Source organism: Phasianus colchicus, chromosome 13 (assembly GCF_987193195.1).
Source record: "Phasianus colchicus chromosome 13, bPhaCol1.hap1.1, whole genome shotgun sequence".
NCBI classification, from domain to species: domain Eukaryota; kingdom Metazoa; phylum Chordata; class Aves; order Galliformes; family Phasianidae; genus Phasianus; species Phasianus colchicus.
Window position 1 is genome coordinate 11,382,437 of NC_143448.1, and position 21,671 is coordinate 11,404,107.

Here is a 21,671-nt window from a genome sequence, read left to right on the forward strand (position 1 = left end):
CAAAGGAAGGAAATGTACAACTGTTAGTAAAGCAGAGCACCAGTGAGAATTAATGACTTCTGGAGGGAAAAATAAGTCAATAAATGTCCATCCATACCCTACCCACCCTCTACTACTGAACATCAGAAAATCTCACTGTGGGCATCCATCCTCACAGCTGCATTTACAATGACTATGTAGATGCCACATCACAGCCATCTCCAGCTGTTTGCCCCCGCCCTCTGATCAGGGACTACGATCCCTTTAGTTCTGCCAGCAAAACTGACTGCATGCTCTATCACATTTCAGCCCAACAGGCCCAGGTCAACAAGGCATTTCTGCTCAAAATCCTTAGCTTGGCTCTTTTTGCCTGGAATCACGCACAATTCAGACATTTGAGGAGCAGCAATTTCTAGCACAGTGGCAGCAGCAATCAGGCTGACGCCTGTGAAAACAGGCTGATGCTACCAAGCCCTGAATTAGTACAACTGCTGGTTGCAGAGGACACACCGCTGCACCCGGAGGCTGCCTCTGGCCAAGTAAACTCAACAGAGAGGCACAGAAGTCATGCTTACAAGCTGAAATAACTCAGGCTCCTGAAAGCCTTGGTTTCAGTTCAGAAAGATCTAATACCAACATCCAAAACCCCCATGGGTGAATTTCCTGTTGGGAAGGTGATATATATGAGCCTTGTGAGACAACATGGAAAAGACGACCAATTTTAACACTTTGGCTTTGAAGAATCTGTACAGCCAGGTAGCAACAGTGACACTAAAGCACCAGCAATGCAGTGCAAATATCCTGAACTACACAGCACATCAGATCTGGAAACATCAGCTGCACTCAGGTCAAGTTGGAGATATTTTTCACTACAGTCTTCTGACATTGCTTGTATGAGTCATCACTAATATATGGCAGAAAAAGGTCATATTACAGCTGCCTTCCCTAACATATTTAAAATGGGCTCGTGATTAAACAGGGACACTCGTCAGAAAGTTTCCAGGTACATTCTTCTATTTTCTTAGATAACAGTCTATTTCCAGAACGAACATGACATCCTGGAAAAGGCATGACATTACATAACCACTGTGGTTATAAACTCAACCACTCCTTCCACGAGCACTGCCCAAGCATTTGAAGCTGATGTCAGTGCATAACTCCTACTACCTACCCTGCAACGGTGCCACAGTCATTAGCATATGTGTTGTGGAGGTTCTTTATCATTTCCAGAAGTATAAACAGGCTCGCTTATATAAAAAGCAAGCACATCAATAGGCACTCTACAACAGTTAAAAAAGACATAACTAAATTAAAGCTGGAAATTACCTAAAAACCTCTGTGACCTCAAATCTCTAAGGTTATTTTTATTTAGTCACTGCAAGTAAAACAAGTCAACGATGCTTTGGAAATGCAGTGGAGAGTGGAATATACCTTCTTGTAAAGGGATCCTGCAGGGACAGCAACTTCAGAAAGTCATTTGCTGTTGGCCTCTCACACCTCCAGCTCATGAAACATTTTAATTCCAAAATAACCACCCTGGCAAAACCCACTTTCTGTGCCTTAGCTTCACCAAAAAAAACAGTTTTCTCTGAGCAATCAGGCACAGGAAGGAGCTCCATGCTAGTGCAAACAATTAAGCTCTTCTTCCAATAGGACAGGAAGACTCTCAGACCGTAAGAAAAGCCTGTCCTAACCTAGAAATATGAAAAATCTCGAGATGGATGGTGAAATATAACACTAGCATCATGTAAACAGGATATTCCAATTTTGCTTTCTTCACCTCCCTGTCCCCCTGGGAAACAGTAATACTAAATGCTACATACGCAGGCTCATTTCCTTCCTATAGATCCAACTGGAAAAAAATAAAAGTAGAAAATCAACACACTGCCAACTTCCAAAACAAGATGAGGCTTCTACAAACCTACCAGCTACATGTTCAGCTGCTTTCCAATGCAGACCAAAGGCAGACATTAGTGGTTGTTTTTGACAGTTTTCAGTTCACAATGGCTGCACTAGAAGACAACCTTATGCTCTGCATAACCATGATGGGACTTAGGCTCTATTTGCATCTTCAATGGCTTGCTCTACAAGGCAGCCATGGCCAAACAGCACTGCTGTGACTTAGCAGATCTCAGTTCACTCAATAGTGACACGTACACTGAGATAGGCAGTGATAGAGCAGTAGAATTAAACCAACTCTGCAACTCTTACTACCATATAAAAACATGCCATGCAGTGTTAAATACTGATGGTTAACTTCATACTGGCATGATTTCTGTTATGTCAGGTATCAGCTGTCTGGACTGCTTTGACTTATTGTTGGATCAGGTATTGTCCATTCTGGATCAGGTAACAGACTGCTCTCCAGCAGCTGGCATGAACTCTGGGGGTACGTGGCCTGTCTGGCTGATTCAACAGAAGCATCAACAGACACATGACGTATATCTAGCTTACTACTGCTGATTGATCCAGAAACGCACAAACATCACACTTAGAAACATCCCTCTTCCCCCACTTTGTCCCTGAATGCCTCACTCAATTCAAAATGAGAGGAAAGTGGATATAAAAGGATAGAGGATTAAAATGATCACTGTGCATAGCACTGGCAACCTAGTGCATAACAAGCATCACCTTCACAAAACAGAAGCAGCCAACTAGCCTTCAGCACCACAGTACCCAACCACAACCCATGTCTGTTCCCAAAATCAGCACGCTCACCCTGCTAGCACAAAAACAATAAGGCATCTTCATTTTAAACTGAAATTAGGAACATGAATTCTGTTTTTTGTGGGATGGGATGCCAGAATCAAGTCAAAAGTGGTGAAAAAGAGGCAAGATGATTTCTCCCCCAGCACACACTGCAGCAACACACTGCCCAGGCAGCACTTTTAGGAAGGAGAGAATCAAGCTTCTGCCATAGCAGCCAGAAAAGAAAAGAGCTGTGACTCAACCGCACTTAAGAGTACTAGCGCTAAAGCATAGAAACAACGATTATTTATTAAAAATCTCTATATCTTTAGTAAAAAGAAAATGCAAAATCTGCAAAAGCAGTGAAAGAGCAAACTGACAGAAAGACTGGAGGGTTAAGAAAAACGATTTTCCACTTCATTAGTTATAGTAAACATCACCAAATGTGATCTTATGTAATTTATCAAGCTTCTCCTCTCCGTTTTGCAAGGTTACACGAAGTGGTGAAATGTCAGCAAATTTATGTCTTAGAGGACCAGCTAAAAAATAACAGAAATGTGTTATCCTCTCATAATTATGAAGTCAACACTTAACTGATATGAGAAGCCTCTATTCATCGCAACTAAAAGGAACATTCATTCCTCCTTACATCATCCCTTCAACATTATGTCTTGATGCAATTTTCAACAGCAGGTGCAATCACTACAAATTGGAAACTGTGTGAAAAAATTTTCCTCTATCTGGTTTTAATTAAAATACTCAGCAAAATGCAGAGGAGCCATAAAGAGAGGTAACCTCTTCCAGCTCAACTGAGCTGCCTGTTCATCATGACAGAGTACAGTGGAAACCCTGTGTGCAACATCGGTGCCAAGCATTTCCCTACTACTAAAGCAGTAGTTCAGGATTGTGACAAGAGCAACAAAAGATAATTCACAACTGATTATGATCAGCATGGTGTGTATCTGTAGCCTTTTAAATTTTAAAAGGTACACCTAAGAATTGGGTACCATAACCACTGTTGAAAAGATGGCATGAGACTGCACTGCCCCAGCATGCTCACATCCGAGCTGCCAGACCTTCCACCTGACACTGGCTGTGAGCTGCTGCCTCTCCCAGCCAAGACCACGTGGACACAACTTGCTCCCAACCTGTTATAGCACCAAGCCACAGCCAGAGCAGACACCCATGACTGAGAACACCTAGTGGATTTGGGATCTTCCATTTAGACACAGCTGTCATGAGAACTACCTAGACACTAGGGACACACAGATGGAGCGTGGGGGCACCTGGCTCCTGAGGTAGATGTGCAGGGCATGCACTCAGCTTCAGTATTCCCGTGATCCAACATGGCAGAAAATGAATACCAGCTCAGAATGCTATTGGCCATCTTTGCCACCAGGGAGCATGCTTGCTCATGTGTCACTTACTGTCCAGTTGGAGCCCAGATGGCCTTTCTACAAAGCTGCTTTCCAGTCAGAGCGCCCCCAGCCTGTGCCACTGTACAGGGTTGTTGCTCCTCACATAGGACTTCACATTTCTCCATACTGAACTTTATGGAATTCCTCTGTTGGCCTCTTTTTTCAGTCTGTAAAGGTCCCACTGGCAACACATCCATACAGTCTATCAACCTCCCCTTCTGGTTTTGTACAACCTGCACACTTGATAGGGACCCATCACCCAGGGCACTAAAGACAGGGAACAGTATTAGCACAGGATAAATTGCTGAGGAGCACCACTAATGGCTGGCCTCCTGCTTAACCTCATGGTGCTGGTCATAGCCCTTTGAGCCCAGAAACCTATTTCATAGTTTACTTATCAAGTCTGTACTTCATCAGTCTACCCATAAGGTATCACAGATGACAGTAAGAAACACTCTGAAGTCTAGATCAACACATCCACTGTTCTCCTCTTATTCACCTAGTCCTTTCATCACAGAAGTATAAAATCAGTAGGCCCACATTTTCCCTACACTTTCTTTTGGTTCACAGAATCATTAAGGTTGGAAAAGACCATTATGATCATCTAGTACAACCATTAACTCATCATCACCACATCCCCTAAACCACATCCCTCGATGCCACATCTACTGCTTTGTTGAACACCTCCAGAAACGGTGACTCCACCACTTCCCCAGTCAGTCTGTTCCAATATCTCAACACCCTTTTCGAGAAGAAATATTTCCTAATATCCAACCTGAACCTCTCCCGGTGCAACTTAAGGCCGCTGTACTTCTCATTGTATCACTAGTTACTTGGGAAAAGAGCCTGACCCCTCACCTCATGACAACCACTTCCAGGTATTTGTAGAGAGAAGTAAGGTCCCTCCTAAGCCATCTCTTCTCCAGACTAAACAATCCCAGTTTCCTCAGCTGCTCTCCATAAGACAAGAAGAACCTTCACTGCCTTTGTTGCCCCAACCTTCATCGCCTTTACCCACCTGCAGAAGCCCTTCTTGCTGACCATCACATCTTTCACCAGATTCAATTCCAGATGAGCTTTTACTCTTCTAGCCTGAACCCTGCACGCCAAGATAGTTTTTCCTTTACAATCTTTCCAGGTCTCCTATCCCTGCTTCCCACGCTTCCCATATTTCCTTCTCATTTCTTAGTTAGGAGCTCCTTGATCAGACGTGATCCTCCTGTCGCTCTTCAAGAGTCTTCCTACATGACAGAATGGACCATTCTAGAGCTTGGAGAAGGCCAAGACTGAAAAAATCCTTGAAAAATAAATTAGCTTTCCTGGACACCCTTTTCTCTTCTTCATACCTACTTCTTAACTCCTTTCAGTGATACGCTAAATCAGGACAGCCTACAGAAATGCCTTCCTCTGCTGTACATGCTACAAGGGGCAGGACATGAATCTTGTAGTAAAACTTCTCCTAATGCTAAATTCACAACAACAAAATGAAATGGGCAATATAAGAGCTACAAGGATATTTCTATATCCAGCTTCTACTTGGACATCTCATCCCCAGTGGTTTCTCTTCAGGCTTCCAAACAAGCATAAATGCATTTCTGAGTCTGACCTTTAATCAAAACATTCATGATTAGTGTGGAAATCACACAGTTGGGATTTTAATTCTTACTTGCTGAATCGCTGCAGCACAAATGAGTGCAACTATTTCCTTAATTTCAGAGACGTCTTTCTGGAACTTTTCCTCTTACTGTATCCACCAAGAAAGATATTTGTAAATGTTCTCTTAAAAAAAAAAAAAATCCATAAAAATTCTTCTGAAAACTAGCAAAAATAATTAGTGTATTTGGGTTTTATTTTTTATTTTTTAATTAAGTAATGGAGTCTTTGCTTCCACATGAATCCAGCCTCTTCTCTAATTACAATCATGGAAATAAGAGTGGCTTTTACTTAATGAAGAATCTCCCTACTGTGCCCTTTTTGTAAGGGCAGAGCACAGCACAGTCATTGCCAAGCTAGTGACTACACAATCTCTGCTTCTCCAACTGGTACTTTTGCAAGATGAAGGATTTTATCCTTTTGGGAGACGAGCTATTTGTCCAGTTTATAGAAGGAATCGTTGTTTAGCCTCCGTTAAGTGGATTCTGCTCAAGCTAGTACCAGTCACAAAACATCTCCTATAGTTGTCTCCCACAATAGCCCAGAAGAGAGATGTCACCTCAAGCAAAACAAGAAAAATGAAGCAAACAGCAGAAACAGTTACTCCCAATTGGTTTTCATCTAATGGGAGCCCCAGCTTGTGTCTTGCAGTGATGTCAATGGCTCAGGCTAAGGCAATGGCTTGTACAAGTCTCTGGCAGAATGAATACAGGCTAAACACATATCTCTTCTCCTGTTTCTCTGCACCAACTGACAAGTTGCAAAGGTATGGGATGCCACATGAGAGTTAGGATAAGCAACTTATTAAAAAAAAAAAAAAAAGGTATGTTCCTCTACAATACTAGGTTTAAATCCTGGCAGATATCTCAATCCACTACCCTCTGAAACAGATCAAACACCTACTGACAGGCAAAGAACATTTATCTCAAACCTGAAATACTGGGTGCACCCCAGCCAATGATTTCTTCAGCACCTGTACAGTACTGCCCAGAGAACTATTTACTATAATTTCTTAAATGACCTGACCCAAGGACCCCTGGAGGAAACAATAAATTACAACTACCATCACGCTACTTGAAACACTCAATGCCTATTTAGGATCATTATGTGGACTGTTCTCTGTTCAGTTCTACACTCCAGCCTGTAAAGAAATAACAGCCTTATCTCACCTTGTTTTCCCCCTAGACTGAAGAGTCGGTGCCTGGGCCCTGAGCTGCAGAATGAAAACAAACATGGAACTATTTGTTATGAAACAGTCACACTTGACTCTGGAGCCACTCTTAACTCTAACTTTGACCCCCAAGACAACCCTTACTCTGTTAAATCAACTTCAAGTTTGGAATAAGCATCAAGCATATTACAAAAACGCGATTAACAAATGGCTCGCAGGCTTACTGGAGATAGTCTTTGGCTGGTTTCGACCTTGTTCAGAACAGCAGTGCTAAAGGAGGAAGTGATATGAGGAGAACTAACTCTGCAAAAGTAGTATCCTAGTCCTAGCTGCTACTTATGTTCCTCAAATTAAAGATTCTCACTGATTTCACTGCAGGTTGGCTGCACACAGTCCTAATCTAGTTTAAGATGAATATAGCAAAATACAGCTTATGGTCTAACATTTCCCTCCATAATTAGGCTCTGCACTCAAACTGAAAATGGTTCAAAATGAACACAAAGTGATTTCAGCTACTTTCAGCTAAGCCATGCTTGCTAGCAGCTCTGGATGAGCAATGCTTTGCTATGGCAAAATAGAAAATGCAGGATGGGGCAAATGCATAGGTATAAGCTTCATAAGTAAAAGCGAAATAACAGCTTTCACAAAACTTTAAACTATCATTGCTGCATGCTTGCCAAAGTTCTCAGCAGCTTTCTCTCCTTTGAATCAAAGCCTTCCCTTGCATTTTAAATATTAAGTCTCCATATGCACATGCTGGTTAGTTGCCCTGATGCAGCGGGCACTCCCAGAGTGACTCACCCTCTAAAAAGCCATTTCTTACTGCTGCCCGCCTATTCCTCCTTGGCTTTAAATATCACAGCAAAAATAATGGCAACCTAGAGGGACTGGAGCACAACCCATAGTCCTTGGCCCGTACAAGCCTTGTATTTGCAAGTTAAGGGAATGAAGGTACGTTTGGATCAGCACCCATCCAAAAGATCAGAAGAGAGCAGAAAGGAACTGTGACTACCAGGACCAGCCAGCTGATGCATATCACCCTTGCCCAAATGCATGGGCTGGAAGAATCAGAGAAACACTTCCAGGGAAAAAGGAAAAACCCATAACTTGTATCAGTCATTAGCCTGACATGTGGCTTCAGACACAGCTTTCAGTGCACAGCTGGGTGCCTCAGCAGCAGCCCAGAGCCTCCCTTTTCACTACTACGACTGATAGAAGAGGGATTCAGCCCCATACTGAGAGTCCCCAGGCATGACACAGCACTCAGGTGAATGGGGCAATTGGATTTGAAAGATCCCTATTCTGCCTTGACTTGGGCAGAGCAGCCTCAGCAGCTCTTCAGCTCATTTTCCCACTTGCAGAGCAGGGTTAGAAATTCCCTTCACGGCACACCGTATGGGGACTGACCTATTTGGAAATGAAAAGCTCTAAGCCAAAATACTCATTATTCATGGGGGTACTTTGTCAGAAAACCAAAAGAAACTCTATTTCCCCCCGGACCTTGTGACTCACCCCTTCTCTGACCCTGCAATAATGTACCACTGGACTTCCCAATTCTGCCAGTCTTTACCCAAGCAAAATGCCCAGTAATTTCAAAGGAAGTTCTGCCTGCAGAGTCCAAGTCTTGGCCTCAGTATCAGGAGTTAGGATGTTTCCTCTTCTTTGTCTTACACAAACTTCAGAAATAAATTAGGTGGGCACAAGCAAGGCAGGGGTGGCCAGCCAGAGCCGGTCAGCACTACGGCCAGACAGGTCCAAACTGCTCTGTCCCTCCCCCGCCCCCCCAAGGAAAGGAAGTCAGGCAAAGCCCCCTGCAAGGTGGGAGCAGCGGCAGCAGCAGAGAGCTTCACACACTTGGCACACCAGGAAGCTGACTTTCAAGTCTGTGCTTGGTGTGTCTTCAAAGTCTTTTCTTTGTGAACAAATGCAAATTAGCCTCTGGGGATCACCTCTTTCTGAGCCAGTTCTTCACCAGCCTGAATTCCTCCCAGGTGTGGAACACTGGCTGGGGAAGGATTTTCCCAAAAGAGTAATGTCAGTTTGCTCTTATACACTATGTAAGGCTGCTTCAGCCAAAACTCTCTCTTCTCTTTTCCCCCATGCCTAGGAAGTCTAGAAGGTGTTGTATATTGTGAGTTTTTTTTTTTTTAATTATCATTTTTTTCCAACAGTATGACAGCATGGTCTGGCACTTGTGTCTTTCCAGCACAAAGAAAGAGTACAATGGCTCTCTAAAGTTGTAGGACTACATAGGACTTAATGACTGAATTGCCATGCCTCCACCCTGACAGAATCTACAGGAAGAGGCAAATCTTGCTTTGTACCCTCGCTGTGCAGCAATCACACAAAACTCCAAGCCCTGACAAGCACCAAACATGCAGTGGATTTGACTTTTCTCCTCTCAATTGGGCAGTGACCCATGTTGAAAGTATTGCTCATTGGTGCCAGGAAGCATTATGCCACTCTCACAGGCCTTGCACAGAAATAATCTTCCCCTGAACTCTAGAACAAAAACAATACTTAAGAGATTCTCCTCCAGACCAAAATGAGGAGCTTTTCTCCAATTGTTTGTGAAATAGCATTTGAATCCACACCTCCACAATTTCAGGAGAAACTAATTATCACTGGGTAGGACTATTTTGCTGCCAAAATTGCAACTAAAGGAAGAAAGGTCAGTAGTACCTGGAGCCCCAGTATTTCATTCACAGCCCACACAGCATCAGGTGGCTCTGTGCAATCACTTACAAACCAGAGCCCATCACGTACATCACCCATATTCATACCTATTCCTCCACTCTGTACATCCTCCTCAGTTTTAAGTCTTTGTACCATTAAGCAAGGTGTTCTGTCCAAAAGAAAACAATGGAGAGGAAAAGCCAAGCGCACAGAACACTTTGCTGGAAAGAGGAAAAATATCACATGAAAGCACTAGATGGAAACAGGAGTCTTGGCAAAGTCTTGACTTGGAGAGAAACCCTTTAATGAAAAGAAACCAAATTTCTCCTCCACAGAGGCACATCCAAGTCAGCCCTGTGTGAACACCATCCATCCACTGGAGCTCTCCTAAAAGAATCCTTGTGCTTTGGTAAGATACAGGGGGCAAACTTCAACCATGGAAGCATGGAGAGGGTGTGGAGCAATGGTGGATCACGGGTGGACGGAGGAGAAACATTAATCAACTTTCTAACTGCCCACATGCCAACACTTGGAGGAGCTGCTGTCACCCAACTTCAAGATATAGCATCCAGCTTTCTTAGAATTCACATTTTTCTTCAATAAAGCCATCTCCGTGAAGTGCACAGAGCAATTTGGGGATCCTGTGCCTGTAGCCAATTTTGTACAAGCTGAAAGAGGTCAGCAGGAGTTGAGAGAGCATTATAGTCCTCTTTCATACCATTAATTCTAGCTGATCATCTTTATTTACATCATAACTTCCAGAATTTTGTTGCCCACTGGACAAGATATCAACTTTTCAGGAAAAATTGCATATAGCTGTTACAATGAAAGCACAAAGTAGTCATATACTTTGCCTCTCTAGTCTGCTCTCATGAGACCTCATCTGGAATACTGCATCCAGTTCTGGGCCCCAGCACAAGAAGGACATCAAGCTGTTGGAGCAGTTCAGAGGAGGGCTATGAAGTTGACTGGAGAGCTGGAGCACCTCCCCTACGTGGACAGGCTAAGAGAGTTAGGGCTCTTCAGTCTGAGAAGAGAAAGCTCCAGAGAGCTTCCCAGTGGCTTCCCAGGAGGCCTACAGAAAAACTGGGGAGGGACTTTTTATAAGGGCATGTAGTGACAGGACGAGGGGAAGTGGCTTTAAACCAGAAGAGGATAGATTTAAACTACGTATTAGAAAGAAATACTTTACTGTGAGGGTGGTGAGACACTGGAACAGGTTGCACAGAGACTGTGAATGCCCAATCCCTGGAGGTGTTCAAGGCCAGACTGGATGGGGCTGTGAGCAACCTGGTGTAGACGAGGTGTGTCTGACTATAGCTGGGGGATGGAACTTGGTGACCTTAAGGGCCCCTTCCAACCCAAATCATTCTATGATTCTACTCCACAGATACGTCCTGAGAGGTGCAGAAAAAGCTGGACAGGACAGGCAGAAAAACACAGACCTGTGGCATTAACAGATAAGCATTACACCTTTAAAATAAAAAGTTAGTAACTTGTAAATTGTATGGATTTTGAGAGCAGAGCATGCTCTGTTAAGTGAAATTCTATGTAGGATCTCTGTCAACTGAAACTGATGTGGCATCTATTTTTCCATTAAACATTTAATTGTTAATTTTTCACCTTTTCATAGTGTTCAAGTGTGACTGTAAACTTCACACTTAGTACTATTTCCATGTTGTTTCAAATGTTCACAATAAAACTACAACCCCCTCAAGTGCCACTGAAAACCTTCAAATGCTTCACAGACCATCTGCCAAAATACAGAGCTGGTGCAAAGATTCAAATTAGCACTGAGGATGACTAGGTGCAATAAAAACTTATACGCAGGAAAATGGGAGGTGTGATGTTCTGCTAGAAACTCCCATCCACCCCAGCAACGGACACAGGACAACTGGACTGAAGGGCACAAGGATGCTTAGAGTGCCTTTTCTTATCACCCGTAAGGACTTGTTCTCTGCATCATCTCATACGCAGCCAGGCAGCACCATCCTACGCTGTCCATGGGGGTTTGTCATCTGTTACACAGCAGCACTAAGGAAAATCAGATGTATTAAGGTACGTTGGTTTTTTTTCCCCCCTGGAAGTTAAACCATTGATCTCTGCACTGATCCACAGCAGGTTTCAAGTGCAGAAAGCACCACCACTTGATATGAACCACCGCTGCTTCACAGTACTGCAGCACAGAGGCCCAGGCCTGCTGCAGCCCGGAACAGGTAGAACAAGCCAACACGCTTTCTAAGAATACCAGCTACTGACCTACACTTGAGAAAATTACTTGCTTATTTTTCAAACCAGATCAAAATCTGGACTCCAATGCACTTGATTGTTGTACAGCTCTGTTTTCCATTGAGTGTTTTGATCTGAGAAATATGGCTTTGATTAAAAATGGGCAACAAACCAATTACAGAGAATTTTCACGTAACTGTTTAGGAAAAAAAAAAAAAGAGTTACAGCATTATTAGCCATTAATTAAAACTCTTCCTTTGACTGAGGATTTTCTAGTTTCCCCCCCGACTACACCCAAGTGTTAGAACAGCACATGATTACACTTAAACAAGTAAACACTTAAAAAAAAATCATACTTATCCCCACCAAAACCCCTTTCTACATGTGTACTGCAATGCAAACACAAAGGCCACACCTGGGTTCTGCACTCAAAGACGCACCTCAGAGAACCTGCAGTTTGATTTGGGCTTTATGCAAACAATTTCCCAGCCCTATGTTTCAAGTCCAACACCACCTCACAATGACCCTGCCAGCTACCTACATTCAGTACTGGCCTTACTCAATGTTTCTTGCAACTTTGAGAACTGGGACAACTGGTACTGAGGTAACATTCACGGAGATGGAGAAAGCAGCAAAACCAGTGACCTTCCACCTCAGGAGCTTTCCTCATGGGAACCCAGTTCTCCGCAAAGCATGCGCCCTGGGACAAGGCCGCAGCACAGGAGAAAGGTTTAGGCAGTGACCGCCAGAATGAAATGGTATTTCCCATGCCTGGGAGAGGCCACGAGGTCTCCCTGTCTCCACGGACCACAAGAAATATGATCCAAGTGAGCTGGAGCAATGCAAAAGCATCTAAATCTGAACAACTGTCAAACTGCATTTAGGAATAGCTTTTCTTTTCTCTTTATTTTAACTTAGAAAATATTTTCTTTTCAAGTGGCCACATTAAAAGGGAGAAAGCATCTTGTTTTCGCTTTCCAGAAGTCCTGTGGCATTGTAAGTGAAACTGTTCACCAATTAACCAAATGTTTGGATGGCCAGAAAAATATCTGAGAATCCCCAGCAGTTCTTCCACAATAGCTGTCTACTTCTCACAAAGACTAAATATGTTTTGAACAGAAACACATCTTGTTAGGACAAACTTATAAAAGAGCAATGGTATCTACTCAGGCACGACCTTTAGTCACCTATTAAATGCCTCATCATTGTTCACTTAATCCCCTCCTTGGCTATTCTGTGACAATACCTATTATTATTCTTTACATTTCAATGTTTTTTTCCCCACACTTCTCTTGGTATTTGTGAGTGTATATTTTGACCCTCACAATAAACTACATCCATAGGAGTGCTGCTGTCTGCATTAGAATTTATCATCTTCCCCCAAATACAGTCTTAAGTATTTGTGTTTTTTCCAACCACATCACAGCCCTGTTCAAAGATATCTGGTTTCCTTCCCTAGAATTTGCTTATCTTCACTACTAACTCCTCAAAAGTCAGTGCTAGAAGCCACATTCAGGCCAACTTTAGCTTTCTTATGAATCCAAGCTCTGGGTGACCAACCCAGACTATCCTGACCTGGAGGCACCTGTAAGTAACTCAACTCCCAAAAATTAATTACAAGGGAAACTCCAAGCACACCTGCAGCACACATCCTGCATGCTACCAAGCTGACCCTGCACCAGACCAACTCCTGCATGATCACAGCAGGGTGAGCAGCCATGCTCAGAGCAGAGAGAGACTGGAGGTGCTACCTCTACTTTGCCATGAGTTAGGGAACAATCCTCTCCTAAGAGGAGTTCATCACAGCTGGGTACACAGTGTGTACATCACACAGACACACTGGAGTTCTCTAAGCCGTGTGCTTAAATAACCAAGCCAGAACTGCCACACAGCACCTTACAGCCCACTCTCTCAAGATTTCACACAGGAGCCAAAAGCCTTTCCTACAACAACCATGTAAGCTCCGTGAGACCTACTCTTTCAAGCACGCAGTAGTTGCCATTGCTGCCCCCATCGCAGTGGTGAAGAGAGCCAGCACTCATGGCCATGATGGCCAATACAGCTGAGCTGAACTTGTCAGAGCGTGCACACCACTACAACCTGAGCAACGCAGAGGTTTAAACCCAACTGCCTACAAGCCTTTGTGCAAAACCTGTTCAGAGGAACTTTTCCAGGATCTCAAATTTGGAAACAGGCATCAATAGCAATATTGCTATCCTTACTCCCTTTTCAGCCTCCCAGTGTAAGTCTCTACATGTTTTATAAGTGCAGTAGTTCTCAGCTGAGCATTAAATGAGTGTTTGGGCTATGCTGTGCTGTTGGTTTTTAACTTTTTTTTTTTTTTTTAAACTCTCCCTCCTCGAGTCATAGGCCTTTTCTTAAAAGTTTTGTGAAATACATAAGTGTAATGTTAGAGATATGCAAGAAAAAGTTTCAGATGACGTGAAATATTCCAGTTGGAAGAGATACAATGCATCTGGCCACCTCCTTGTGCTCCTCTGCCTCACTGTGCAGCCACAAACTAGCCTAGATTGAGGGTAAGCTAAAACAACGTGGTGAGGTTAACAGAAAGAGATAACAGATCAAAACAGAAATACCCACACTAGTGTAGAATGTGGAACAAGATCCACTTCCAGAGACAGAATCTACATAGTGAAAAATCACTTAAAAACACAACCAAAACCAAACATCTACCAAATGATTATTAACGTAGCTGCTAATTTTGTTAAGAGCTGAAGGTCATTTCTGCTTCCAAGTAAGCTAGCAGGACACCTGCTCCCAGCCTGGAAGCATCTCCAAGTGATACCATGCCACAGCCCCAGGCACCACTATCTTGGCAGGACTTGAACCTTTTCAGGCTGTTGAACGCAACCCCCAAAATAAGCTAATAATAAAGCTTGCTGATACCATGCATGTTCCTTAATTTCTTCCTCTTTTACTGCTTCAGTTTCACTTGACATCATATATTCGCAGTCCTGCCAGAAAAGCAGCACTCTGTCCAGAACAGACATGCATCAAAGACTGTACTGTACTTCAGGAGACACTCCATTTCTCCAGCCATGAATTAAGAACTGATTTGGGGCAGAGCTGATAGCAGAAGTGCTCCACTTCGGCACACTGCAAGACAAAACAGAGACGACTTAAAGGCACCACTGGAAATAGCTGAGCCCCTGAACTGTTAGTGCCTTGAGAGGGGACATACGGAGGAGTCAGCAGACAAAGATGAAAAAGTTTCGGAAGAGGCTGCAGAGGAAGTGGGTACAGCTACAAGAGCATAAAGGCTCATAGTCTTGTCCAGCTGTAGGCTGCCACCAAAGGAGAGTCTCATCCTCCAGTGCCCTCCATACGCACCCTCTCTCTTGGTCAGACCCAGCCATCTCACTGACAAGGGATAATCAGAGCAGTTCACGGACCCACCCCAGAATAACCTTCCCCTTCTCCCTTTTTTGCAAGCACTGTCTTCTCTATGATCGGTGAGCACATGTGGCTGCAGTTTGCTGGCAGGAGCACTTGGAAGTGGCAAGGTGCTACCTCTCAGCTGTGCAAGCAGGAGTAGGGCAGGCACAAGGTACTTTTTGCAGCATTGCCACTTTCAGTCAGATTAACCAACTGTTTTTTCCTTCACTGAACAGATGCACTGAAGTCTGATGGAAGAAAGGGGAGGATGGAGAAGGGAAAGCAGCAAGGCAAAGCAAAGCTCTCAGCACATTACTGCTCAGAGTAGCTACTAGCCCCCCAGCCTGCTGGGTCTGCTAGCTCCCCCAAGGCCTCTCTAGTGCACAGCCCCTGTATGTGCCCCAGTCACATGAAGACACTTCAGCAGGTCCCTGAGTGCCTGCGGGGCTCCACGGTAATCCCCACCCTCTCTAGGTGGTAGGTAGCCCCCAAGGTCAAAACCAGCTCTGTGGGGCAGCACTGTCTGGGCAGCATTACCAAAGGACTAGGCTCTGTTCCTTCTCCTGACACAACCATGTTCTAACTTCATGCAGACACCTGATCTAAAAGTGCTGCCTTGCCCTTCTCATTCAAGAAAAGGGAAATATCAGGGGCAGCAACAGGAGCTTCATCATTTATTATCCGCCGTGTGCTATGGGCTTCTGAAATGGAGCCAGACTGCCAGTGTAAGCATAGCTAGTGGAACACTCTGACCCAACAAGCACTACGAATGCACAGTATTCTTCCTCCTAACAGGACTAGTTAGTCACTTGACCTCAAAGTAACTCACTGTTCACATCTTCAAAGTCATATGTGAACAAAAACAAGAGTGGCATGAAGACAGCAGTACCACATAGATTAGCCCTCATACTGAATGGACAAAATAGAGATTACTGTTTCCTTTCCTGGAGGTGCGGGTAATGCAGAGAACATAGCAGAATTACAGTCACCATATGAACTTTTACTCATAGGGCAATGGAGCTCATCCAATTAAGGAGTATTAAACCATCTGCTGTTAGACAATCAGCTTAACATTTCTTTTCTCCGTAGGTATCACAGGACACTCTGCAATTGCTTTTAGAGTGTGTCAGATACAAATATGCATGAATTACAATGCAAATCAAAACATTTCTGCTGCCCTCCTTTTATTAAGACCTTCTCCAATACATCTGAGTGGATTACTTATAAAATGATCTGTCAATAAGTGGACTTCTCCCTCGCTGGTTCTTTCTCCTTGTCTCTGACATATCTGCCTGCAGTCATATCAGTCTTGCCCCTCACATGCTCATTCACCCAAAGCTCAGCATTCACCCTATGAGTGAAGCAGACATGCAGGACCAAGGCCCACCAGGACTTGTTAAAACCTTGATGATTTAGAAATCAGCCTTCTTTTACAGTAACCATGTTTTCTGGATTTCATCTGCTTCTAGTGTGCAAGACACAGTAGTGCTTTTCTCTACCACTGCAACAAATACACACAGGGCAGCTGGCACTTATGTTCCCTAGACATAAAAGCACAAACTCCCTCCTGATCTGACACAGGACACATCTGCCAGAGCTTAGGGCTTGCTGCAACACATTCCTACACATGCAAATACTGACACAACAAGTAAGCTCTTACAAAAAAGAACTATCCACAACACCCATTCCTGCGGCTGCTCCTGGAGCCCCTGATCACACCCAGCTCTTCCGGCCATGGGAGAAACCTCTCAGAGCGTCAGGATAGCAATAAGTTATATTTCTTACCCTAAGCATATTTCAGCTCTCAGCTCTGGACACTGTTGATATTTTGAAGATAACATTTCTTAGCATGTTAACTACCTTCCCCCGCAATTCTGCTTCTGCAGATACTCACACATCTGAACCCTGAACCAGGTGCCTGACACTGAAAGGTTTTCCTTGCAGGAGAGGGCACCACTTGATCAGCTACCTCATCTGATCAGCCCAGGTCTGTCTCACTACAAGCACTGCAAGAAGTCCTGTACTTCCTCTCTTTTGCTCAGGGCACGCTAATGTTAACACTGAAAGCAGCTTGAATCTTCAGCATTTAAGTCAAGGACCAAGGTAGTATGTGTCTCTATCCCAAGCGATGCTTTTATCGGTCAGATCGCACACTGCCAGAAAGTCTCTCCCTTTGCATGCAGCCAGTGCAGAAAGGCACAGAGGTTGCCTCAGAAGGCCAGACTCCACAGCCCCAACACACAGGGCCACTGCTGGGGGCTGGCTCACCCTAAGCCCCTCATCTGCCTCGCTGTCCCTTCTCTCCCACAAGCTCCTCCGTGCAGAGCCTTCATCCCCACAGTAAGCAGGGAACCGCCACCAGGGGTGCCCAGCCCAGCTACCACCCAGCTCATCGGTCCCCAGCGCCTCAGAGGAGCAGGGCACTACTTGCACGCTCCAGGATTATCTTTCAAAGGCATTCTGGCCTTTCCTACCCAGTACAAAATAAAAGACAAAGGAGATCTATCTGAACTTTGGTGTGACTACAAAGCATATTCATGTTAAAAGAAGTTACTTCTGTTCTATAAAGAACAAAGACGTTCAGGATATTGCCAACGGGCTGACAGCCTCAGCAAAGACAAGGAGATCTATTCCATCCTCCCTCTCACACCCCACAAGTGACACCAGCCCCTGTCCGATTCAGCACAGTGCGGGCCCCACGAGGCCACAAGGGGCTGTGACAACACTGGGGCTCCCAGGAGCACTGTGGCCTAGGACATCACTGAATGAGACACTGAGAACTGCCTTAACAGTCAAGCTGTCCACAAGCATCAGAACGTAGTACATGACCTGAAAGTACAATCTCAAACGCCACAACCTCGGGGACACTGAGCCTTACTGACAAAGACAAAACATAAATCACTGTGAACTCCAACAGCACGAACAGCTTCTATAATGCCTCAGACACGTCTCCTACCAGCCCCAGTAAGGGAAAGCATCACAGATCCTGACAAGCTACACAGAACAGAGACAAAGCATCAATTGGGAAGTAAGGTGCAAACACACTGGTGTCACCAGTAAGAAAGTTAGTACTTGCTGCAAGCTGGCTTTCTCCTGCAATAACCAGAGGTTTCAGCAGATAACTGGTCCAGAGCAGCCCTGGGCATCATGCACCCTTCTCTAATGCCAAAGCCCTCGGCTGCTTGCAGGCCCCACACCTTCACCATCTCGAGCCGCCGGGCAACCCGCCCGGGCCCTGCACCCTACCCCTCCGGCGAGTCACTCACCGAAGTACTCCTTCTTCATGTGCATCTCCAGCTCCTTCTCCAGCTCCAGCGTCAGCGCCTCCAGCCGCCTTTCCGCCTGGCTGGGGCCGCTGTCCCGGCACGGCGTCACCTGGTACGGCAGCTTGAACTTGGGCGCCGAAGCGGAGCCCTTGGTGGGGCTGTAGGCGTAGGGGGGCGCGGCGTCGGGCCCGGCGGCCGCCGGGTGCTGCGGGTCGTGCCGCGGCGGAGACTGGGCACGGACCTTGCGGTAGACGTCCCCCAGGTCGGGCGCGGCGCAGTCCTCCTGCTGGCCGGGCCCCAGCAGGGAAGAGCGGGGAGAGGGCAGCTGCAGCTCGGGGTAGGCGCTCATGGAGCCGCGGGAGCTCCGCGAGCTCTGGCTGGAGATGCTGGAGCGGGGGCTGACCACGGCGGCGCCCGGCCCGCCGCGGCCCTCGGGGCTGCAGAGGCTGGAGCGAGGGCTGGCCACGGCGAGCCCGGCGGCGGCCGCCCCGTCCAGCTCGGCGCCGCCCGGCGGCCCGTACCTAGAGTCCGAGTAGCTGGAGCGCGGGCTGGTGGTGCACGAGTACTGGCTGGCGGTGCTGGAGCGGGGGCTGGCGTGCCGCTGGTCGTAGCCCATGCTGATGCCGCTGGTGCGGTTGCTGCTGGGTTTGCTGCCGCCGTCGTAGCTTGTGAGGCTGGCGCGGGGGCTGGAGTGCTTGCTGGTGTCGCTGGCCGTGCTGGCGTAGCTGGAGCGAGGGCTGAGAGCGGCCCCGTCGTACTGCACCAGGCTGCCGCGGGGGCTGCCGTACTTCTCCTGGCCGGGCACCACCAGGCTGGAGCGGGGGCTGGAGAACTTCTCGTAGGGCGGCGCGGCCGCACCGCCCAGGCTGGAGCGCGGGCTGGAGAACTTGCCGTGCTCGGCGCCGGGGCCCGGGCCCGGCGGGGCGGCCAGGCTGGCCCGGGGGCTGGCGTTGCCGTACTTGGCGTCCGGGCCGCCGGGAGCCCGCCCGCCGCCCTTGGCCACGTAGCCGCCCTCGTAGGCGCTGCCCGCGGCGTAGCGGTAGCCCTCGGCCGAGTAGCGCTTGCCCTTGTCGGGGAAGCCGCTGTAGCAGGGCAGCGCCACCTCGGAGCGGGTGCACAGCCCCTCCTCGCAGCACGGCGGCTCGGCGGCGGGGCGCCCGTTGGCGGCGCGGAGCGGGGCGGCTTTGCCGCAGGGGGCGGCGGCGGGGAAGGCTTCGGCGGGCGGCGGCGGCGCGGCGGTGCCGTTCATCTTCCGGCCCCGCTGCTCCGCCGTCATGTGGGCGGCGATGACCCGCTTGGTCTCCTCCAGGTCGGCGTGCAGCGTTAGATCCCGGCGGCCGCCACGGCCGTAAGGAGCGTCCGGACAGGGTTCGTAGAGGGATAGATCCTCCATGAACTTGGTGGCCTTCAGTGCCATGTTCTCCTCGTACTTCTCCATGCTCGGCCGGTGCCCGGCGGCCCGGCGTAGGTCGGGGAGCTCTCTATGAAAATATTGCCCGCAGTAGGAAAAGGGAAAAAAAAAAAAAAAAAAAACACACAAAAAAACTAAAGCCAAAGAAAAAAAAAAAATTCAAAAAAATGAAAACAAAAAACCACCCCAGAAGTTCCTTCCCGCGGCGCACCGGCGGTGCTATCAGCGGGACGCGGCTCTCTCCCCGCACAGCGGCCCGGCTGCGGCAGGCGCACACCCCGGCGGCATCCCCACGCCGTGCCGCTCGCCTCGGTGCGGCCGCGCTGCCCGCGGAAGGCGGCGAGCGGAGACGAGAAGCCCCTGTGTCACTTTCCTGCCTTAAATAAGTTGCTCGGTCCAGTCAATGGCGCGCCGCGCGGAGGAATTTGCGCTCGGCGGCTCCCTGCCCCCGCCGCCCCCGGCCGGCCGACCCGCAGCGGGGCCCCGGCCCGGCCCGCACCCCCGTGCGGGGGGCGAAGGCGGCGGCCGCTCCGGAGGGGCTTCGCGGCGCAGCGAGCGGAGCGCGGGGCTCGGCGAGGCAGGGACTCCTTTGTGTAGGGCAGGAATGCGAGGAAGGAGACTGGGCGCTGCGTCCCGCTGGAATGTAGTTAATGCCGGAGCCAAACAATGATTTTCACCGAGTCAGTCAGGGAGAGGGCGGCCGCGGCGCTGCTCGGCCGCGGGGCCGGCAGCCTCCCCTCCGGTCGCGGAGAGCCGCTCGGGGCCGCGGACGCCGCTGCTCGCCGAGGGCCGGGGCTGTCACCGCGTCCAGGGCGCGGAGCCGGGCCGAGGGGAGTCCCCGTGCCGGCGCCCGGCGGGCGGAGCGCGCCCGGAGGAGCCGTGCCCCGGCGGGCTCTGTCAGGAGAGAGGCGGTTTAACGGCCGCCGGAGCTCGAACGGCCGCGCGCGGGAGCGCCGTGCCGGGCTGGGGTCGCGTGCGCCCGGTTTCCCGCTCTCGCCGCTGCCTGCAGCTCGATGTGCAACTTCCCGCCGCGCCGCCCGGGCGCGGGGCGGCCCCACCTGTGTGAGACCCCCGGGCGGGGGCGGCACGGCGGGGAGCCGCGCTGCAGCAGCAGTTATTTACGTATAGTTCTGACGGGAACAAAAACACGATGCTGAAACCGAGCACTCTGCACCCGGGAACGGCCGCGGGTCAGGGCTGCAGGTGCTCCGTCCGCGCCAGGGACGTGTCGTCCTGTTAGCGCTCCTAATTAAGCGTTGAATGCAACTGCGTACTCGGAACCCTCCCCAGCTGTGGAGGGCGGCTGATGGGCAACCTGCGTGAGCAGGGTAGCAGGCAACAAATAAAGAAATAAATCCCGCAAGCCAACAAACTAAACAGAACCGGTCCTGAAAAGCAGACCTGTGGGGCACGGAGGACACCACTCATAAGTCGGTGTATGCGTGCTAATGCAGCCCACCTGGGAGCCAGGCTCTCCTTTCTGCCGTGTACGGGCAGCTTGGACCATCGGAGCCTTATACAATAAGCTGATGGACACTGTTCCAGGAGTTTTTGTTTTCCACATCTCAATTAACTAAGCAGCGTGTAGGGCCTGCGTCCGTGTGCTCACACAGGGAAGCATTCCGAGCGGCTGCGTTTGGACGGCAGAGCTGTGAGGCTGAGGCACAGGCTGTGGTCCTGGCGGCTCTGTGCTGAGCTCCAGCCAGTCAGTGCCAGGCAGCACAGCACAATGCTGCCAGCAGGCAGCGAGCTCCTCAGTGCGTCTTTGGTACCTCAGCAGTTCA

At 48.2% G+C, this 21,671-nt stretch overlaps 1 protein-coding gene across 2 annotated transcripts in view; it reads right to left on the reverse strand.

Moving 5' to 3' along the window:
• The window catches only part of WTIP (WT1 interacting protein), a 74,359-nt gene extending 53,664 nt beyond the window's left edge, over window positions 1–20,695 (reverse strand). The window contains exon 1 of one of the 2 annotated variants that reach the window (XM_031615423.2): window positions 18,477–20,693. In XM_031615423.2, the coding sequence (XP_031471283.1) occupies window positions 18,477–19,914 (1,438 nt within the window). In that variant the 5' untranslated portion in view covers window positions 19,915–20,693. Of the gene's footprint in view, window positions 1–18,476 lie in introns of both variants that reach the window. The other variant, XM_090149339.1, reaches the window with a different exon arrangement.
• Window positions 20,696–21,671: the final 976 nt, after the last annotated feature.